This window comes from Anolis carolinensis, chromosome 1, assembly GCF_035594765.1.
Source record: "Anolis carolinensis isolate JA03-04 chromosome 1, rAnoCar3.1.pri, whole genome shotgun sequence".
NCBI classification, from domain to species: domain Eukaryota; kingdom Metazoa; phylum Chordata; class Lepidosauria; order Squamata; family Dactyloidae; genus Anolis; species Anolis carolinensis.
Genome location: NC_085841.1, coordinates 363,842,616 through 363,861,305, shown reverse-complemented (window position 1 = coordinate 363,861,305; position 18,690 = coordinate 363,842,616). Strand labels below are relative to the sequence as shown.

The 18,690-nt window shown below is 41.4% G+C and overlaps 1 protein-coding gene across 1 annotated transcript in view; it reads right to left on the bottom strand.

Moving 5' to 3' along the window:
- Positions 1 to 18,690, bottom strand: part of pygl (glycogen phosphorylase L) — a 107,040-nt gene that overhangs the window by 34,670 nt on the left and 53,680 nt on the right. Inside the window, exons 9-12 of the mRNA XM_062968698.1 lie at positions 15,735 to 15,878; positions 11,355 to 11,447; positions 3,104 to 3,250; positions 657 to 820 (exon numbers count right to left, since the gene is read on the bottom strand). Coding sequence (XP_062824768.1) covers positions 657 to 820; positions 3,104 to 3,250; positions 11,355 to 11,447; positions 15,735 to 15,878 — 548 coding nt within the window. The remainder of the gene's footprint in view (positions 1 to 656; positions 821 to 3,103; positions 3,251 to 11,354; positions 11,448 to 15,734; positions 15,879 to 18,690) is intronic.

Genomic DNA, 18,690 nt, shown 5'->3' with positions numbered 1-18,690 from the left:
TAGTCAATGTTTTCAATATATCGTGATATTTTGGTGCTAAATTCATAAATACAGTAATTACTACATAACATTACTGCGCATTAAACTACTTTTTCTGTCAAATTTGTTGTCTAACATGATGTTTTGGTGCTTCATTTGTAAAATCATAACCTAATTTGATGTTTAATAGGCTTTTCCTTAATGCCTCCTTATTATCCAACATATTCGCTTATCCAACATTCTGCCGGCCCGTTTATGTTGGATAAGTGAGACTCTACTGTATAAGCCAACCAGGACCCTCACCTGAGTATAAGCCGAGGGGGACTTTTTCAGCCTGAAAAAAAGGGCTGAAAAACTAGGCTTATACTCGAGTATATACTGTATGTGTATGTGTGTGTGTGTGTGTGTGTGTATATATATATATACACACACACACACACACACACACTCCACTTGCCTCACTTCCAACGGACCTCTGAACAAACCTCTGAAAATGCCAGCCACAGATGCAGGTGAAACACCAGGAGAGAATGCTACTAGAACATGGCCATACAGCCTGAAAAACTCATAACAACCCAGTGATTCTCGCCATGAAAGCCTTTGACGATCCCAAGATGGTTTGAGTCTGATGCGTAATCCTGAGTGCCGATGAAAACAACACTCACGCAGCTACTCACACTTGAGTCCTAACGATCTCCGAGTGGATCTTGGCCACCCCGTTCACCGCGTGGGAGCCCACGATGCAGAGGTGCGCCATGTTGATGCGCTTGGATCCTTCCTCCTCGATGAGGGACATCCGCCGGAGACGGTCCACGTCCTTTGGGTACATGGCTGCAACCCTCTGAGTGGAGAGAAGAAAGAAGCAGTGGTCAGTCTGGGGTCCGAGAAATAAGCAGGGTGAACCCAACGCAGTGGAGCATCTGCACTGTAGAATTAATGCAGTTTGACAGCCCTTGAACCTCCATGGCTCAACGCAATGGGATCATGAGAGTGGTTGCTTTTCAGAGACTTTTGGATATAGTTTTGCAAGGTCTAGAGCAGGCATGGGCCCAACTTTGGCCTTTCCTCCAGGTGTTTTGGACTACAACTCCCACAATTCCTAACAGCCGATAGGCTGTTAGGAATTGTGGGAGTTGTAGTCCAAAACACCTGGAGGAAAGGCCAAAGTTGGCCCATGCCTGCTCTAGAGCTTTCTCTGAAATAAACGAGATCTATGGAACCAACTGGGAAACAACAGTTCACCGCAGTTGGAAAGATCCTTTAATGTTCTGGCTAAATAATAATAATAATAATAATAATAATAATAATAATAATAATAATAATAATAATAATAATAATAATTCCTTGACAAAATTGAAGGAAAAGCTGATAAAGAGAAGACCTGGCTCTGGCTCACGAATGGGACCCTGAAGAAGGAGACAGAAGGCCTGATCCTTGCAGCCCAGGAGCAAGCCATCAGAACAAAGGCAATCAAGGCCAAGATCGAAAAATCTGCTGATGACCCAAAGTGCAGACTGTGCAAGGAAACAGATGAAACCATTGATCATATCCTCAGCTGCTGTAAGAAAATTGCACAGACAGACTACAAACAGAGGCACAACTATGTGGCCCAAATGATTCATTGGAACCTATGCCTCAAGTATCACCTCCCTGCAGTTAAGAACTGGTGGGATCACAAACCTGCAAAAGTATTGGAAAATGAGCACGCAAAGATACTGTGGGACTTCCGAATCCAGACTGACAAAGTTCTGGAACACAACACACCAGACATCACAGTTGTGGAAAAGAACAAGGTTTGGATCATTGATGTTGCCATCCCAGGTGACAGTCGCATTGACGAAAAACAACAGGAAAAACTCGGCCGCTATCAGGACCTCAAGATTGAACTTCAAAGACTCTGGCAGAAACCAGTACAGGTGGTCCCGGTGGTGATGGGCACACTGGGTGCTGTGCCAAAAGATCTCAGCCGGCATTTGGAAACAATAGACATTGACAAAATCACCATCTGCCAACTGCAAAAGGCCACCCTACTGGGATCTGCACACATCATCAGAAAATACATCACACAGTCCTAGACACTTGGGAAGTGTTCGACTTGTGGTTTTGCGAAACGAAATCCAGCATATCTATCTTGTTTGCTGTGCCATACAACGTCGTTGTGTTGATAATAATAATAATAATAATTCAGTCCTAAACACTTGGGAAGGGTTCGACTTGTGATTTTGTGATACGAAATCCAGCATATAGATCTCATTGGCTGTGTCATACTATGTCTTTGTGTTAATAATAATAATAATCATAATAATAAATAGTAAAGGTAAAGGTTTCCCCTGACGTTAAGCCCAGTCATGTCCGACTCTGGGGGTTGGTGCTCATTTCCATTTCGAAGCCGAAGAGCCGGCATTGTCCGTAGACACCTCCAAGGTCATGTGGCCGGCATGACTGCATGGAGTGCCGTTACCTTCCCGCCAGAGCGGTACCTATTGATCTACTCACATTTGCATGTTTTTGAACTGCTAGGTTGGCAGGAAATAATAATAATAATACTTTATTTATATACCACCCTATCTCCTCAAGGGACTCAGGGTGGTTTCCAACATAGCAAGGAAACTATAGGTAAAGGTAAAGGTTTCTTCTGACATTAAGTCCAGTCGTGTCCAACTCTGGGGGTTGGTGTTCATCTCCATTTCTAAGCCGAAGAGCCGGTGTTGTTCATAGACACCTCCTAGGTCATGTCGCCAGCATGACTGCATGGAGCGCCATTACCCTCCCACCGGAGCAGTGCCTATTGATCTACTCACATTTACATGTTTTCCAACTGCTAGGTTGGCAGAAGCTGGCGCTAACAGCAGGCGCTCATTCCGCTCCCCGGATTCGAACCTGCGACCTTTTGGTCTGCAAGTTCAGCAGCTCAGCGCTTTAACACACTGTGCCACCAGGGACCCAAGGAAACTATATAACAACTTAAAACCATACAACAACAAAACATAATACAATAATGAGCATACGTACACTAAACATACAAACCGATCAATTAAGCACAGGCTTAAGAACTGATAACAAAATACTCCATCAGCGATCAAGAGATCAAGCTCCCACCAACCCATGCCGTTGCCCAACTTACGTCCAGGTGCCGCTGGTTGATCTCGTAGATGATCTGGAGGTGTCTCGGCAGGAGCTTCTCCACCAACTCAACCGGCCAGCGCTCCAGGGCTTCGGGGAGGACGGTGTGGTTTGTGTAGGCAAAGGTCCTGGTGGTGATGTCCCAGGCCTAGGATGCAAGAGTCAGAAGGTCAGGCTGAGTAGACGGAGGGAGGAAAGGAGAGACTTACTCTGATCCTGGAAAGAGCACTGCCTTGAAACTGTACTTATCTACAAAGCCTTTGGGAAGGAATGTTTCCTATGCCAAAATGTCTGCACAACTGCTGTTATGGTTGAGCCTTCTGGCTCCGATACTGGGAGACGAGGTCGTAAGACTCCTCGAGAGTCAGACTCTTTTGAGGAGCGTGAAAGGAAACGGCTCCGGGACTTATTTGCAGAACCTACTGACGAAGACTCCTTTGAGGGTTTTACCGAGGGAATGGAGGAAGAGATGGTTAGCTCAGAGGAGGATGACATGGAATGGACTCGTGTGAGGGAGGATTTGGGTGTCACCGGCAATGCTAGTGTGGGAGGCGACTGGCGGGTTGCAGGATCGGACCCGTGGACGAGTTGGAGGGATGGAACGGGATCCACAGCTGGGGATGCTGTGGGGCGTAGTCAAAGGTGTTTTAGCTCTGATGAGGATGATGATGAGGAGGAGGCACCTGGAATTAGGGTAACAGCTGACAGCGATGAGGAGTTGTAAACTGGCATAAAATGGGGTTTAGAATCCAGGGCTAATTGCGTTGGGCAAGGTAATCTGGACGAACGCTTGGGCTCTTGTTGGGAATTTCCTGAAGACGGGTGTGTTTCGTTTGCTGAATACGTAAGTTACCAAGGACACTGGGCATAGACGGCGGGAGGAACTGTGTGGGCTTTTGTTGTGCAACCTGTGTTTAATCTTATTAGCTTGGACCTCCGTCGTCTTCTTGACGGACATGAATTGCCTATTCTGGATTGACGCTGGACTGACTGACTGACTACGACCTCGGACTACCCCTCCTGTGGCTTTCGGTGGAATTGGTGAACTAAAGACGTCTGTACCTGGCTTTCGACCTCGGACCGGACTGGGACCCTGCTGACCGTTGCTACCCTGATTGATGTACCTGGATCCGGATTCCGTTTGTTGCACGGAGGAGTAACAACCTTAGTTACTCATTTGCAGCTTTCAAGTAGCAAAGAGGAATCTGCTGCCAGCTATTTATGTTTCTTTGAATCTTTGTTTATCAACTTTTGTTTGTTTAAATTGCCGGGCTGAAGTAAGCATTTTTTGTTTAACCCGGATTAAACTCCCGTTTAATCCGGTTTATCTTTTGAACCACTTTTAGTATCAGCGGAGTCTTTTTTGTGTATCTTTTACACTGAAGGCAAGTGTTTGCCTAGTCCTTTGTTTCATACGGGCACTTTTTAGTTCTGTAACTTTAATAAACTGTGTTGAACTTTATCTGGTGGCGTTCTGTCTTTGACAACTGCTGTGAAAAATATGTAGCTGTCACGGCATGACAGAGGGTTGGTTGGTCTATTTATTTATTTAGTAAATTTATATACCACCTTTTTCATCCCAGTGAGGACTCAAAGCCATTTACAACATATTAATGGCCAACATAATTAAATGCCAACATAAAAAAAGGTAAAGGTAAAGGTTTCCTCTGATGTTAAGTCCAGTCATGTCTGACTCTGGAGGTTGGTGCTCATCTCCATTTCTAAGCCAAAGAGCTGGCGTTGTATGTAGACACCTCCAAGGTCATATGGGCACTTTCATGACTGCATGGAATGCTGTTACCTTCCCGCTGGAGCGGTACCTATTGATCTACTCACATTTGCATGTTTTCGAACTGCTAGGTTGGCAGAAGCTGGAACTAACAGCAGGTGCTCACTCCGCTCTCTGGGTTTGAACCTGGGACCTTTCGGTCTGCAAGTTCAGCAGCTCAGCGCTTTAACACACTGAGCCACCGGAGGCTCCCAATGCCAACATACATATAATAAAGTAATAATAACTAGAGGCTGACATATAACTATAAACTAAACTCATTAAAACCATTAAAAATAGGCATATACAACATTTAAACACTAAGACGAAGCATTAAAAACATCCTAATATAAATGTTAAAATAATAATAATAATATAATATAATAAAACTTTATTTATATACCACTCTATGTTATGGTTGAGCCTTCTGGCTCCGATACTAGGAGACGAGGTCGTAAGACTCCTCGAGAGTCAGACTCTTTTGAGGAGCGTGAAAGGAAACGGCTCCGGGACTTATTTGCAGAACCTACTGACGAAGACTCCTTTGAGGGTTTTACCGAGGGAATGGAGGAAGAGATGGTTAGCTCAGAGGAGGATGACATGGAGTGGACTCGTGTGAGGGAGGATTTGGGTGTCACCGGCAATGATAGCATGGGAGGCGACTGGCGGGTTGCAGGATCGGACCCGTGGACGGGCTGGAGGGATGGAACGGGATCCACAGCTGGGGATGCTGTGGGGCGTAGTCAAAGGTGTTTTAGCTCTGATGAGGATGATGATGAGGAGGCACCTGGAATTAGGATAGCATCTGACAGCGATGAGGAGTTATGAACTGGCATAAAATGGGGTCTAGAATCAATGGCTAATTGCGTTGGGCAAGGTAATCTGGACGAACACTTGGGCTCTTGTTGGGGAACTTCCTGAAGACGGGTGTGATTCGTTTGCTGGATACGTAAGTTACCAAGGACACTGGGCATAGACGGCGGGAGGAACTGTGTGGGCTTTTCCTGTGCAACTTGTGTTTAATCTTGATAGCTTGGACCTCCGTCGTCTTTTTGATGGACATTATTTGCCAACTCTGGATTGACGCTGGACTGACTGACTGACTACGACTCTGGACTAACCCTTCTGTGGCTATCGGTGGAACTTGTGGAACCTTAGATGTCTGCGTTTGGCTTTCGACCTTGGACCGGATTGGGACCCCGCTGACCGTCGTTACCCTGATTGATGTGCCTGGACCTGGTTTTCGCCCGTTGCACGGAGGAGCAACAGCCCGAGTTACTTCTGTAGCTCTTGAGTAGCAGAGGGGAATCTGCTGCTGGGTTTTGTGTTCATTTTGACCTTTTGTTAACCAGTTTTTGTTTGTTTAATTGCCAGGCTGAAGTAAGCACCTTTGATTTAACCCGGATTAAACTTCTGTTTAATCCGGTTTATTCTTTTGAACTGTTTAAACTCAAACGAAGCTATTTTTGTTACTTTTCATACTGAAGACCAGTGTTTGCCTAGTCTTTTGTTTCCTACGGGCAATTTTTAGTTCTGTAACCTCAATAAACTGTGTTGTATTCTATTTGGAGGCGTTCTGTCTATGACACTCTATTTCCTCAAGAGGACTCAGAGCGGTTTCGAACAAGTGTACAAAAACAGTCAACTGTCAAAAACATCATACAACAGCTTAAACATAAGAAACATAATAAACAACATCATCAGACAGGAACCAAAACAATTGAATTAAAATGGACACAGTTACAAATCAATAAAATCACATGATCCAAAAATCCTACACCATGGCTATTCTGATGGTCATTGCACATATTTCCTCATTATTCTTTGCACTGTGTTATTGGCCAAATGGCTGGACCCATAACCACACCTGTGTTTCCTTTCTAATGGCAGGGTTGCAGGGAATGTACAGAGAGATCAGTCTCTATCTGATCTCTAGGGCAGGCCTGGGCAAACTTTGGCCTTCCGGGTGTTTTGGACTTCAACTAGGCTGAGCTTTAGCACAGCTGGTAAATCACCAGCAGTAATAAAATCTGCCAACCAAAAGGTGGCCAGTTTGAAGCCCGGTCAGGGCGAGCACTCGACCGTCAAACCCAGCTCACTGTTTATCTAAGCAGTTCGAAAACAGCTTAGAGCTGAAAGTAGAGAAATTAGGTACCGCTAATTAGCAGGGGAGGCATTTTACGACACCATAAAGAATAAGACCAGAAATGCGATGACCAAAAAGGATAGTGGAAGAAGGAAATTCTGATGGCTTTTTGTCATAGAGAATGGAGCAACAGCACCCCAGTGACTGAATCCAAATTTAATCTCCAAGGCATCTAAACCGGACTTCAAGTCAACATACCTCCTTCTGTCTGTCTGTTCTCTCCGGTCTATCCAAACAACATTGAATGTTTGCCGTGTATGTGTACTATGATCCGCCCTGAACCCCCTTGGGGAACTAGGGCAGAATATAAATAAATCATTATTATATAATTCCTAACAACCTGCCAGCTGTTAAGAATTGTGGGAGTTGAAGTCCAAAACACCCGGAGGGTCAAAGTTTTTCCATTCCTGGTCTAGAGCCTCATCTGCGTTTTGCATGATTATGTCAGAATATGATGTTTTGTTTCTCTGGGATCTGGAACCGCCAGATTAGCCCCCTCAATGGGCCAGATCATGTCCATCCCATAGAACAATAGCCTTCCAGGGTAGGGCCAGAGATGCCCTCAATCACTTTGTTGTTTTTCCTATTCAATAAAAGGCACCTCATTCATTGACACTTAATCATCCCTTGTCCCAGCCCATGTTGGCCAGTGAGCCAAGCCCCTCTCTGTGACTGGTCACAATTAGAGGCTTGGCTGCAGCCTATGCCAACTTGTGTATAAAAAGGGCTGTGAAACTGTATGCTATCTACTTTGTGAATGAATCACTAGCTAGCATCTAATCGGCCGATAATAAAATCTTCCTTGGCTGAAAATCACCTTCTCTCCTTGCTTGCTGAATGATTTCAATTGGGGATGATCTGTATCAGGGGTCTCCAAACTAAGGCCCGGGGGCCCTCTGAGGTCATTTACCTGGCCCCCGCCCTCAGTTTTATAATATAATATATTGTATATACATATAATATTGATAATAATATTATAATGTAATACAATATAACACTAATAATAATACCATATAATAATATTAATTATATGTTCTATATTACATATAATATAACTAATAATATTACAGTATAGTGGCATAGTTCAATATAGTAATATATAATGCTAATATTGTGCTATGCTAATAATATAATATCTTGTATGTACATATAATTTGTATGCCACTCTGAGTCCCCTTTGGGGTGAGAAGGGTGTGATACAAGTGTAGTAAATAAATGCAGTAAATAAATAAATAATAAATAAATAAATTTTAGACTTAGGCTCGCCCAAAGTCTGAAATGACTTGAAGGCACACAACAACAACAACAACAACAACAACAACAACAACAACAACAATCCTAATTAACTTGACTATCTCATTGGCCAGAAGCAGGAGCACACTTCCCATTGAAATCCTGATCAAGACTTGGAAGTTCAAGTGGAGTCATTCTATGTGTTGTCGAAGGCTTTCATGGCCGGGATCACAGGGTTGTTGTATGTCTTTCGGGCTGTGTGGCCATGTTCCAGAAGCATTCTCTCCTGACGTTTCGCCCACATCTATGGCAGGCATCCTCAGAGGTTGTGAGGTATGGAGAAAAACTAAGCAAAGAGGTTAATATATATCTGTGGAAAGTCTAGGGTGAGAGAGGTCAGTGTGAATGTTGTGTAGTTAATCACTTTAATTAGCATTGAAAAGCTTATCTGCTGTCTTCTTCCTGCCTCTGGGGCATCCTTTGTTTAGAGTCATTAACTGCCCTTGGTTGATTCATGTCTGGAAATCCTCTGTTTTCAGAGTATTGCTTTTTTTTTTACTGTTCTGATTTTTGAGTTTTTTAATACTGGTAGCCAGATTTTGTTCATTTTCATAGTTTCTTCCTTTCTGTTGAAGTTGTCCACATGCTTGTGGATTTCAATGGCTTCTCTGTGTAGTCTGACATGATAGTTGTTAGAATGGTCCAGCATGTTTGTGTTCTCAAATAGTATTCTGTGTCCAGGCTGGTTCATCAAATGCTCTGCTATGGCTGATTTCTCTGGTTGAATTAGTCTGCAGTGCCTTTCATGTTCTTTGACTCTTGTTTGGGCAATGCTGCGTTTGGTGGTCCCTATGTAGACTTGTCCACAGCTGCATGGTATCCGGTAGACTCCTGCAGAAGAGAGAGGATCCCTCTTGTCCTTCGCTGACCGTAGCATTTGTTGGATTTTCTTCGTGGGTCTGTAGATAGTTTGTAGGTTGTGCTTCTTCATCAGCTTCCCTATGCGGTCAGTAGTTCCCTTGATGTATGGTAAGAACACCTTTCCTCTGGGTGGATCTTTGTCTTGACTCTCCTGGCTTGTTCTTGGCCTTGCAGCTCTTCTGATGTCTGTGGTGGAGTATGCATCGGAATTTGTTTGTTTGTTTTTTTCAAATGATAATCCGGCCCCTTAACAGTCTGAAGGATTGTGGACTGGCCCTCGGCTTAAAAAGTTTGGGGACCACTGGCCTGTATGCTCGCTACAGCAGGGACTCACTCAAAATGGGAAGCTCAGGCTGTTCATTTGCCTGGGTTTCTGCCAACAGGCTTCTCCCTGGTCTCACTGCCAGGGGTTGCCTCCTAAAATGGGGCCAACAGATAGATGTTTCAAGATGAAACCCAAAAATCTGCAAAGATGATCACAATTAACTGTTGTAAAAACCAGCCCAATTGTTGCCCTGCAGGTGGAGCCATTGGGAAACTCCCGCATTCAACTGTCTCCTGTTGTGTGTTTTCAAGTCATTTCACACGGATGGTGAAGCAGGGCTTTTCTGGTGCTGAGAGTATGTGACCCTCCCAAGGCAACCCAGTGAGTTACCATGGCTAAGTGGGGAATCAGACCCTGGTCTCCAGATTTGTTGTCCAAAGCTCAAACCACTTGAACTTTGATTCTGGAACAAGGGTTCGAATCCCCACTTGGCCATGAGTCCCATGACTTTGGGCAAGTCACACTCGTTTAGCAATAATAATAAAAATATAAATCTTTATTTGTATCCCATTTTTCTCCCTAAACAGGACCCAAAGCAGCTCACATTTTAAAACAATGTAAGTCAACCATCTATATATATAAAAGAGTGATGGCATCACGGCGACCCACAAAACAACAAAATTACAGGCCCCCCAACCTCGAAATTTGACAACACAACCCATCATCCACGCCTCTAGGTTGATACAACAAAACTAGAAGAAAAATAAAGTCCTAATTTGAGAGAGAGGAATAATTGCTTTTATCCAATTGCTGCCAGTTAGGAGGCTAAGCTCCTCCAACTTGGTCTCCTAGCAACCCAATAAAAAATAATAAAAAAACCCTAAAATTAATACAATAAAATACTATAATAACAGAAAATAACTAAAAATTATACAAGAAAATAATAAAATATAATAAATAAAAAGATAACTTACAATAAAATTAATAAAAAAATGCAAATAACGTCAAATAAAAATTACACAACAATTTTTAACCAATACCACCACCACTTTGCCACAGCAACGCGTGGCCGGGCACAGCTAGTACATATAATAACAACAACCGGTAAAACCAACTTTACAAAAAGGCATAAATAAACATTTTAAAAAACATTTAACAAATACAGTTGTTGTGGAAAAGTCGTCAATACAGATGGTAACTTCGCACGACTCACTGAAAGTTAGTCTTGCTGTCATTCCAAATTACCGTATATACTCGAGTATAAGCCGACCCGAATATAAGCCAAGGTATCTAGTTTTACCACAAAAAACTGGGAAAACATTGACTCCAGTATAAGCTGAGGGTGGTAAATTTCAGAAATAAAAATAGATAACAATAAAATCACACATCAGTAGTTTAAATGTTTTTGAATATTTACATATAACCCAAATTTAAGATAAGACTGTCCAACTCTGATCCGATCATTATTCTCATCTTCCTCAATGTAAATGTGCTTATGTATCCTTTTAATAATAATAGAGTAAAATAATACATGTAATAGTAATAATAATAAATGCAGGAAAATAATACATGTAATAATAATTAGAGTAAAATAATAAATGCAATAATAATAATAAGATCAGAGTGAAATAATAAATGTATTATTATTAATAATAAAAATAGAGTGTAATGTAATAGTAGCAACAATAATAGAGAAAAATAATAAATGTAAGAATACCAATACTAATAGAGAAAAATAATAAATGTACCATATATAAGCTGACCCAAGTATAAGCCAACCAGGACCCTCACCCGAGTATAAGCCGAGGGGGGCTTTTTCAGTCTTAAAAAAAGGGCTGAAAAACTAGGCTTATACTTTATGAATTACCGTAATAAATACGGTAGTAATAAGCTAGTAATAAATACAAGGTCTTCCCTACCTTCTCCCACGGCAATCTCTCAATATCCAGGAAGACCCTCATCAGCTCAGGAATAGCCATGGCAGGGTGGGTGTCATTCAGCTGGATTGCAACCTGCAAAAAAGCAAGAGGGGAGAAGAGAGAAATAATAATAACTGTTGTTGTTGTTGTTGTTATTATTATTATATATCTTCATATTACCTCTTGGTTGAGATGCAAAGCAACTCGCAACATTTAAAAAAATGCAATCTGAAATATGTAACATACAAATACAGTAGAGTCTCACTTATCCAACATAAACGGGCCGGCAGAATGTTGGATAAGCGAATATGTTGGATAATAAGGAGGCATTAAGGAAAAGCCTATTAAACATCAAATTAGGTTATGCTTTTACAAATGAAGCACCAAAACATCATGTTAGACAACAAATTTGGCAGAAAAAGTAGTTCAATATGCAGTAATGCTATGTAGTAATTACTGTATTTATTTATTTATTTACATCATTTATATTCCGCCCTTCTCACCCCGAAGGGGACTCAGGGCGGATCACATTACACATATTAGGCAAACATTCAATGCCTTTTTAACACAGGACAAAGACAAACAAACATAGCTCCGAGCGGGCCTCGAACTTATGACCTCCTGGTCAGTGACTCATTGCTCTTCCGTCTGCGCCACAGCCCCGGGCCTTTATGAATTTAGCACCAAAATATCATGATATATTGAAAACATTGACGACAAAAATGCGTTGGATAATCCAGAACGTTGGATAAGCGAGACTCTACTGTATTACGAAATAATTAAACAAAAACACTTTTTAAAACACTTAAATTTGTTAAAATAACCAAATACCCTACAACACTTTCCTGTCAACTGTCTTAATTTGTGGCCGGATCCATTCAGAGGTTACGTATAGATCTGCAAACAGCAAGGAGACACAGTGCTTTAGAAGATTGCACTGAATTTTTCCTTTCGAGTCATTTCTGATCTATAGCAACCCTATTACAGAGTTTTCTTGGTAAGATTTGTTCAAAAGAGGGTTGTCTTTGCCTTCCTCCGAGGCTGAGAAAGCATGATTTCCCCAAGATCAACCATTGGATTTCATGGCCAAGGTGGGATTCGAACTCTGGTCTCCGGAGTCACTGTCCAATGCTCAAACTACTATATCGTACCAGTGTGTGACATTGAATGGGTGCTGATAGTGAATTAGAACAGGGGAAAGCTTAGTCTCAACCATATTATAGGTGGAATATGTCGCACTTCAGGTTAGCTTCACCTTGCTGTATACACCAAACTGCACAAAGCGTGAAGTCTTTTTAATTTAATAGAAAATAAAAGATAAAAAGTTCTTTAAAAGCAAAAGTAAAGCTCCAAAAGATCGTTACAAAATAAAGCCTTAGAGAATAATCCAAGAAATCACAAGGAATAAACAAAGTCCCATTAGAGCATGACAAAGTCAAATGAACATGAACACATAGGCTGCAAGATAATCCAGGAAAACGAGAGTTTGCTTCTGGGTTGAACAAAAGTTGCTTTGACAAAGGTTTGTCTCCAAACACATTGCTTTAATACCCTTTGCAAAGCATGAAAGCATTTCTCTGGCCTCTGACCTCCCTCTTGTTTGCTATTCTCACACTTCTCCGAACCCTGAATTTCAAACGGTCAGCTCGATCTAAAGATTCCGTTTCATCAAGATCAGCCAGCTCGTTAGTGTCAGCCTGCTTGCTATCAGACTGAGAACTGTCCTCCTTTTCCAAGTCAATTTGCACCTGGCTAGATTCAGTATCATCAACATCAACCTCATTCCTTGCTGTGGGAAAATGAACTTGCACTCTCTGTTCCTCATCTTCTACAACAGGGACATTTTGAACCTGATTTTGCACCTGAATCCCATCATCTTCATCAGAGTTAATCTGAGGTTCTAGCTGAGTCACAACAGAATATTTCCTCCTTAGCAACAGCCCATTTCCTGCCCTAGAGATGGGGATGTTGTGGCCCTTCAGGTATTTTGGACTACAGCTCCCAACATCCTCACTTTGGGCCATGCTGATGAGAGCTGAAGTCCACCCCCTCCACCAATCACACAAATCCCCCCTCTTCCCAGGGCTATGGGGACCAAATTGAGGCTTTTATATGGTACCTAAAATAGGGCATGTCATCTTTTCTGATATGAGAGACTGAAGGGACCATAAGCCAGAAAATAGTAAACTTTTGCATATGTGGCTTTGCCTCTGCATATGCCCTTCCCTTCTTGTGAGCCGGTGCTTTTTCTCCAGGAAGTTCTGAGGAGAGAAGAAAGCTCAGAATCAACAAGTTAGGTCACTGGTATCACTAGTGCCAAAGTAGGTGTGGAAGGTGAGGAAGACCCTCAGCCATTGGTTAAGTTTAGATAAGCCAAGACATATATTCTTTGTTTGCTGCGACATGCTTTGCATGGTACGGACCTTTGTGCGTGTGTACAGCTGTTCTGTCTTCTCATAGCTATGATGAAAATAAACTTTGCTTTTTGTATCTCTCACGAGACTTGGTTTTCTGCCTGCTTTCCCCCCTGGGCCAGAACCCATTGAAGGTAATTGTCTTACAAGACTAGCAAATATTTTTCCCAACACACCAGGATTGCTGCTGTTGCAATCTACCACCAAATTGACTTAAAATTATGGCAATCCCATGACCGGGAGGTATCCAATAGCTCTTCTAAGGTCTTGCAAACTCAGGGCAACCATGGTGTCGCACCTCAGGTTAGCTTCACCTTGCTAAATACACCAGGCTGCACACAGATTGAAGTCTTTTGTAGTTTATTAGGAAATAGGAAATAGATAGTTCTTAAAAAGCAAAAATAAAGTCCCAAATGATTGTTGCAAAACAAGGCTATAAAGAATAATCCAAGAAAACATTAGGCATAAAACAAGGTTTCATTAATGCATGACAAAGTCCCATGAACTTGAATACACAAAGGCTGCAAGAAAATTGGGGAAAGCAAGAGCTTGCTTCTTGACTCAAATGAGAAGTTGCTTTGACAAAGGTTTCTCTCTCAGCACACTCTTTTACTACTCTTTGCATAACATGAAAGCATTTCTTTGGCCTCTGACCTCCCTCTTGTTTGCTATTCTAACTCGCCTGCGAACCAGGAATTCCAAATGACCAGCTCGATCCAAAGATTGTTTCGTCAAGGCCAGACAGCTCGTTAGCATTAGCGTCTGTCCGCATGCTATCTGACGGAGAACTCTCCTCCCTTCCTGAGTCAATTTGCACCTGGCTAACTTCAGTATCATCTTCAGTATCAACACCACCATTCCCTGCTGTGGGAAAGCTTCCCTGCTCCTCATCTCCCACAGCAGGAAGACTCTGAACCTGAATCCCATAGTTCCCATCAAAGTCATCTTGAACCTGAATCCCATCATCTTGAACCTGAGTCCCATAATCCCCATCAGAGTCAATCTGAGGCTCCAGCTGAGTCACAACACATGGCTTCCTTGACTGAATCTATCCATTTGGAATGTGCGTGTAATCAAATGTGAATTTTTTGGTTTACAGATGTCATGGTTAATTGTGTATTGTGTTTTAAAAAGGGTCAATATTTCAGTTACTGAATCTCAGCATTCAAGAGTTGGTTGCCATGGAGAAATGGGCAGAGCCAACTGTTATTTTGGTGGAGAAGTGCAGGTTTGAAAAAGAAGCAGTTAGTCTGTGCCCTGATGAGGTACAGTGAAGACTGATCCTCAGTTGAAGGGATCAGGGAGGCTCAAATGCTTAATTTTGAGTCAGTTTAAAATAAGTTTGGTGACTTATTTTAAGGCAGTCTGTCTCCTGATAAGGAACAGATAATCTGTGATTGTAGTTCACAGGGTGACTGCAGTTTAAAGCAGCAGAGAAAGAAGTGATATTTTAAGTAATTTGAAACACCTCATTCTAGCTTTGCAACTGTTAAACAAAGTGCCTCTAAAGAGAAAGTTACTGTAACCATTAAGCTCTGTGCCTGAATAAACGTGTTATTGTCCTTTCAAACATCTCAGCTTCTGTCATATATATTACCATCAAAAGCAAACAAGAAGAAGGAAGAAAAAAATTAAAAGATCTCCTCTCTAAGTAGCTAGTGGCTACGTCTTCCCATAGTGGTGGCAAGAGTTGATAATCCCCTTTACATCTGGTGGCACATTATAAAGACTTTACATTTAGTGGCAGTGTTTAAATAAGAACATCTTTACACTGGTGGCAGTGGTTATAGGTTATATATATATACCACTACATCTCCTCAGTGGGCTTCTCTTATCCTACCACCTTCTTCTATCTTTAATGATAATATACATTTATATTCTGCTCTATCTCCCTGAGGAGACTCAGGGTGAATTACAGAACATATATACGGCAAGCATTCTGTTTTGGACCCTCAAAAGGATTTACCTGGTCCGGGAAGGAATCGAAGGCAGTCCGGACGCTTTCGGTGCTGCCAAACTTGGAGGCTTTGAACCGCCGGATGATGTCTTGCAGAGTGGCCGCCACCACGAAATACTCCTGCTTCAGCCGTAGCTCCTTCCCTTCGAAAAACTAAAGAAGAGGAAAGAACATTGCATTTCGAGCTGGGATAAGGAGAGTCCAAGGCTCAGGAGTTAACGGGCAAAGACTTCAGACACAATGCCTGTTGTTGGTCTTTTATGCCCTTCAATGGCACAATGACAGTATTGCATATAATAATGGGTTACACACTACATTTGGGTAAACTGGCGACATATACTTTAAGCAGGGCTGGGAATCATGTGGCATTGCAGCACTGCTGGACTGCAGCACCCATCATCCCTACACCAAATCTTCTAGGCTGGATCTACAACGCCATGCAATGCAGTTCGAAGTGCATTATATGCTCAATGTATAATCCTATAATGCAGTCCAGTGCAGTCCAAACTGCATTATATTCTTGGCAGTTGGTTTTAAGAAACTAAAAAAGGAGAATTGCTAACACATTGGCAGAGAGAAACACATCCACATTCACACAAAGGCTGGATTGTTGGCTTTTTGGGGAGTAGTTTTGGCTTATGTTCACTTGCAAACCAGGGCCAATCAGCAAAGTGTAGAACCGAAACTTTTCCAAAGCATCTCATAACCACATAGGAATTACTTGGGTTTTGCCAGTTTTAAATCAGAGCAGTTTTATTAAACATATTAAGTGGATGGCAAAGGAGTACTGGAGAAATACACATCTGTGCCTGGGAGTGTATATTCTGGCCAATCCCATTGTAATCATGTATGGATGCAGACCTAGAATTGTATGAGATGTAGTTTTGCATGTAGGGGCCCCTACCAAACTACAACTCCCAGGATTCCATAGCACAGCAGTGAAAGTGGTGCTATTTTGCAGTGTAGATGAGCTCTGAGAATTATTTGTAGTCTGGAGATGAGAAGGCTAAAGGCCTTGTAAAACTACAACTCCCAGGTTTCCATAGCATTGAGCAAACGGCAATTAAAGTGGTGCCAAATTGCATTCATTCTCCAGCATAGCTACACCCTGTGAAATTCATAACTGGAACTCATTCAGATGCTTCTCAAAGCATCTCATAACTGCATAACAATGTTTTATCTTAAAGGTTTTATGATGTACAGTGTAAGTATTGTTTTTTTTCTATTTATTTATTGATGTATGCCTTTTATGTTATATTTAATATGGGTATTTTCACTTTTACTTTATGTATTTTGCTTGATATTGGTTGTTCATTTAATTTATATTGTTTATATGCTTATGATTATTTTTGTTTTCACTGTTACATTGTTGTAAGCAGCTCCGAGTACCTTTGGGGAGATGGGCGAGATATACCATATATACTCGAGTATAAGCCGACACGAATATAAGCCGAGGAACCTAATTTTACCACAATAAACTGGGACTCAAGTATAATTTTTATTTCAGAAATAAAAATAGATATCAATAAAATTACATTAATTGAGGCATCAGTAGTTCAAATGTTTTTTGAATATTTACATAAAACTTTAATTTATGATAAGACAGTCCAACTTCTGATTAAATCATTATTCTTGTCTTCTTCAATGTAAATGTGCTTATGTATTCTTATAATAATAATAGAGTAAAATAATAAATGTAAAAATACTAATAAATACAGTAAAATAATAAATGTAATAACAATGTCAGAATGAAATAATACATTTATTAATAATAACTATAGAGTAATGTAGTAGTTACAATAATAATAGAGTAAAATAATAAATATAATAACAATAATTAATAGAGTAAAATAATAAATGTAATACCAATAATAATAGAGAAAAATAATAAATGTACCATATATACTTGAGTATAAGCCGACCCAAATATAAGCCATGCGATTTGAATGTGATTTCCTGCTTCTTAGTTGGACTAGATGGCCCATGAGGTCTCTTCCAACTCTACTATTCTATGATTCTATGATTCTATAAGCCAACCAGGATCCTCACCAGAGTATAAGCCGAGGGGGGCTTTTTCAGTCCTAAAAAAAGGCTGAAAAACCCGGCTTATACTCGAGTATATACGGTATATTGTTGAAGGCTTTCATGGCCGGAACCACTAGGTTGTGGTGAGTTTTCCAGGCTGTATGGCCATGTTCCAGAAGCATTTTTTCCTGACATTTTGCCCACATCTATAGCAGGCATCCTTAGAGGTTGCGAGGTGCCTCACAACCTCGGAGGATGCCTGCCATAGATGTGGGCGAAACGTCAGGAGAGAATACTTCTGGAACATGGCCATACAGCCCGAAAAACTCACCGCAACCTGAGCGGGATATAAATAAAGATATTACTATTATTATTAGCAAACAATTTGGGATATTTGGTTCAGCCAAAATAGGTTTTAAATTGAGTATCAAGGCGATCAGGAACTAGAGCTGAAACGGATGGCCACCAAAATCAGAAATGTCAGCACCATCCAAACATTTTTAGGGGGGAAGAGAATCCAAACAGACAATTCAATGAAGGATTTTAGCCAAAGGTTTTGGGTTTCATGCCTTTGCTTTGCTTCCTGTGGTTTTGAGAGGCGGAAGATTCGTTGGTGGGAAGCAGCTTTTGTGTTTCAGCACTAGTTTAAACACTGCGGGAATCGAACACACACACACACCGACAGCAAGTGGACATATTCCTGTTTTCAATCTTGGCGACATGATGAATGACTCTCAGGCCGGGTCTACACTGCTATATAATCCAGTATCTGAATCTAGGTTGCTTGCTTTAAAATTGGATTATACCATGTAACAAAATTTGGGAAAAAAAAATCTGTTCCTGGTTTGAAAGTGATATTTCCTGTTTAATTGTGCGGTCCTTACTTTGCAAGTAGTTGTCAGACTCCAGAAACTTTGTTTTTGTGGCACAAACTATGTTG